This window comes from Arachis duranensis, chromosome 3 (assembly GCF_000817695.3).
Source record: "Arachis duranensis cultivar V14167 chromosome 3, aradu.V14167.gnm2.J7QH, whole genome shotgun sequence".
In the NCBI taxonomy this organism is placed as follows: domain Eukaryota; kingdom Viridiplantae; phylum Streptophyta; class Magnoliopsida; order Fabales; family Fabaceae; genus Arachis; species Arachis duranensis.
In genome coordinates, this window is record NC_029774.3 from 36,153,262 (window position 1) to 36,157,145 (window position 3,884).

The 3,884-nt window shown below is 44.3% G+C and overlaps 1 protein-coding gene across 1 annotated transcript; it reads right to left on the bottom strand.

Moving 5' to 3' along the window:
- Positions 1 to 2,951: 2,951 nt before the first annotated feature.
- Positions 2,952 to 3,350, bottom strand: LOC107478733 (uncharacterized). Its single transcript, XM_016098868.1, has one exon. It carries the CDS (start codon positions 3,348 to 3,350, stop codon positions 2,952 to 2,954), a length of 399 nt encoding a protein of 132 aa, XP_015954354.1.
- Between the last annotated feature and the right edge of the window lie 534 nt (positions 3,351 to 3,884).

A 3,884-nucleotide genomic window follows, 5' to 3' on the forward strand; every position in this document is an offset into this window, starting at 1 on the left:
GATCATGACGTTTTTCTGGCGTTTAACTCCAGACAGCAGCATGTACTTGGCGTTCAACGCCAAGTTACGTCGTCAATCTCCGAATAAAGTGTAGACTATTATATATTGCGGGAAAGCTCTGGATGTCTACTTTCCAAAGCCGTTGAGAGCGCGCCATTTGGAGTTCTGTAGCTCCAGAAAATCCATTTCGAGTGCAGGGAGGTCAGATTCCAACAGCATCAGTAGTCCTTTTGTCAGCCTTTTTCAGAGTTTTGCTCAAGTCCCTCAATTTCAGCCAGAAATTACCTGAAATCACAGAAAAACACACAAACTCATAGTAAAGTCTAGAAATGTGAATTTAACATAAAAACTAATGAAAACATCCCTAAAAGTAGCTTAAACTCACTAAAAACTACCTAAAAATAATGCCAAAAAGCATATAAATTATCCGCTCATCAGTGCCATCAGTCAAGAACAAAGGGGGCTAGTAGCAATCTCTCCACAGTCGTGGTCGTCATGGCTCCCGGTGCTGGTAGGTGAAGTGGAGTCCGGAGAGTCTGGGTCTTCTTCAGGTGGATGGTTTCCAATAATCAGCCTCTTGAGGTATGTAAATCGGCGCTTGTTACGGCGCTCCATGTGTTCCATCTGCCGGTCGTGTCGGTCCAACCTCTGAAGTATCTAAAGGAGTAGCTGAGTTGTTGAAGGTGCTTGTGATGTGGAAAGGGAAGGGATATCTCTGGCCGGGTCTTCAGTCCGGCTGGCGGTGATTGTTGGGGGTCTGATGTATTTTCCACTCGGAACATGTTGATCATCTCGAGGAAGCATGGCTTTGGTGTCTCCAGCTCTATAGGAGGCTCTGGCTGTCGAGACCAAATCTGAAACCAAGGCGGGAAAAGGTAAGTTGCTCCCAATCTGTACGTGTCCCATGGCTTGCCGGATGTGTCTTGGTAAATTGAGAGGCTGGTCTGTAAGGATGCACCAAATGAGTACGGCCATGTCTGCAGTGAAGGAGGACTCGTAAGTGCTCAGAAAGACATAGTGGGACATAATCTGTGCCCACACTCGAGCCTCTAAGGTAAGTACGGAAGCTAATATGCTCTTAGGCCGGGATTGATAGTAACCATAGATCCAGGTGCTGCCAAGTTGTGCTATGACTCTGAGGACCACATCCCAGTCAAACTGATACATCTGGCATTTGAAAGATGCTTCTTGATATGCGTCCAATCCTTCTAGAGCAGGGGGAAGATCTAAAACTTGCTGAATGGCCCTTTCGGAGATAGGGACTTGCTTTTGACGGACATAGACAGACTACAGATTTGGCATGTGAAAATTGGAGTAGAATTCAACTACCCATGAAAGATTGACCTGCCGTGGCTGCTTCCGTAAGAATTCCCAATGTCTTCTGTCAATACGGGGCTCCACTAAATCCACAATGTTTGTGGGAAGGATAAGAAGATGCTCATTGTTTTAGTTCCTTACCACCAGAATGGGGAACATCTGCTCACAGAAGCAGTTAGTGAACCGCGTAGTGTCCCTTGCTGGAAAGGCTTTCTCGATTTCCTCAACCTTAATGATCCTCTTGACCTGCTTTGTTGAAGGCTTGACTGATGTTGAGGGCGATTCTTCCGTCAATGCTCTTTTTGTTCCCCTCCTTGCCGATGGTTTGGTAACGGCTTTCTCTTTTCCCTTCTTAGTGGCCATCTTGAAAGAAAAGGATAAAGGTACATGTAAGTCCAAGGGTTGGAGCAAGGAAGAGGACAGTACAAGTGATAATCTTGCCAAGGTAAAGAAGGATGTCATTAACACATGGTCGCGACTTCATGTAATTAGGACATCAATGAAAATATAGCAAGAAAAAAGAAGACAATAAAATGCAAGATGTTTATTGGCATGCTGGCAAAGGCATGAGTAGCATAGATCAAGCAGTAATTACGAAGAATGTATTATCACTCGAAACAGACTAACAATCACGTTTTTGTTGACAATTATAATTAATTAATAAAATAATATGAGGATGTTGTGAAAAACAGGCAATAGGGTAGAAGAATGGAATATTTAAGAATGCACAATGCCATACGGGCTTTTTCACAAACACTTAGCATGCATGTTTTACATGATGGTGAAAGAATTAAAGTGGAACATGCAAGCATCCCAACAATGATTAATATTAATTGTCAAACAACACCATAATAGAAAATAATACAAAGAGAAATAAAGAGAAGAAGAAGAAAAAGAAAATAGAAAGAGAGAACCTTGAAAAGATGATGAAAAGAGAGAGATAGTGAATGATGTGAATGAGAAAGAAGTGAGAGAAGAGGAAGAAGAAGAAGATAGAGAAGATAGATAGATAAGAAGAAGATAGGAGGAAGAAAAAAAATTAGGATTGGGAAAGATAGAATTAGAATTAGGGAGGGAGAAAGAATGAGAACTGGCAACCGACGCGGACACGCACTGCGTGTGTCCGTGCGGATTGTGCAGAAGGGTAGGGGTGCATAGGCGCCAAGTGCACATACGCGTGGGTCAGTTTGTGCTTATAGCGCAGTACCCGCCCCAGACCAGCACAACTCTCTAGTCGAACCAGGTTTTACATCGATTTCAACATCGACGCGGACGCGCACTTGGCGCGGATGCGTCGGTCGCCAAGAGAGGAAATGGCGCGCACGCATACAGTACGCATACGCGTGGGTTGGAAGGTGCTTAAGGCACATTTCCAGCCCAGCTCCCGCACGACTCTCTGTTCAAACTCACCCAATTCACATTCACAAGGGACGCGGACGCGCACTAGGCGCTGGCGCCTCGATCTCCTCATTTTTTTAATGCAAATATGCATATGTAAATGTAGACTATATGTAGAATAATGAGAAGAGTCACTAAATAAAGCTAAAAAGAGATAAGGGAACGATCTTACCATGGTGGGTTGTCTCCCACCCAGCACTTTTCTTTAACGTCCTTAAGTTGGACGGTCCACTAGCTCAGTCGTCCACTGTGGGTGGGTCCTCCAAGAGGAAGATCTCCAGCTCCTTACTTTTCTTCATCTGCTCACCGTGATACAGCTTAAGGCGATGTCCATTTACCTTGATGAATTTAGAGCTCGAAGGATGACTTAGGTGAAAGACTCCGTATGGCTCTGCCTTCTCTACCCTATAGGGAACCTCCCATCGTGATCTCGGCTTGCCTGGCATGAGCCTTAGTCTGGAGTTGTAGAGGAGAACTAATTCCCCAGGTCTGAACTCTCTCCTTTTACTGTGCTTGTCATGCATAGCCTTCATCTTCTCTTTGTATAGCCTGGAGTTATCATACGCTTCTAGGAGAAGGTTCTCTAATTCTTGTAGCTGCATCTTCCTTTCAGCTCCGGTCCTCTCTAATCCCATGTTGATTTCTCTTACTACCCAAAATGTCTTGTGCTCTATCTCGACTGGGAGGTGACAGGCCTTTCCATAAACTAAGTGGAAGGGGCTCATCCCGATTGGTGTCTTGTATGCTGTCTGGTATGCCCAAAGTGCATCTTGTAGCCTGGTGCTCCAGTCCTTCCTATAAGGCTTGACTATCTTCTGCAATATGCGTTTTATCTCTCTGTTAGACACCTCGGCTTGCCCATTAGTCTGGGAATGGAAAGCTATTTCTATCTTGTGAAGGATGCCATGTTTCTTCAGTAGGCCTGTTAATCTCCTGTTACAAAAGTGAGTGCCTTGATCACTCACGATTGCTCGTGGTGATCCAAAGTGATAGATAATATGATTTCTAATAAAAGAGACAACAGTGTTAGCATCATCAGTACGGGCAGGAATTGCTTCCACCCATTTAGAAACATAATCTACAGGTAACAATGTGTATGAGAAACCGTTAGAGTTTGGAAACGGACCCATGAAGTCAATGCCCCAAACATAAAAAATTTCACAGAATAG

Excerpts from the sequence above, each read along its gene's own strand:
- LOC107478733 (XM_016098868.1), bottom strand. The coding sequence starts at position 3,350 with ATGGGATTAGAGAGGACCGGAGCTGAAAGGAAGATGCAGCTACAAGAA.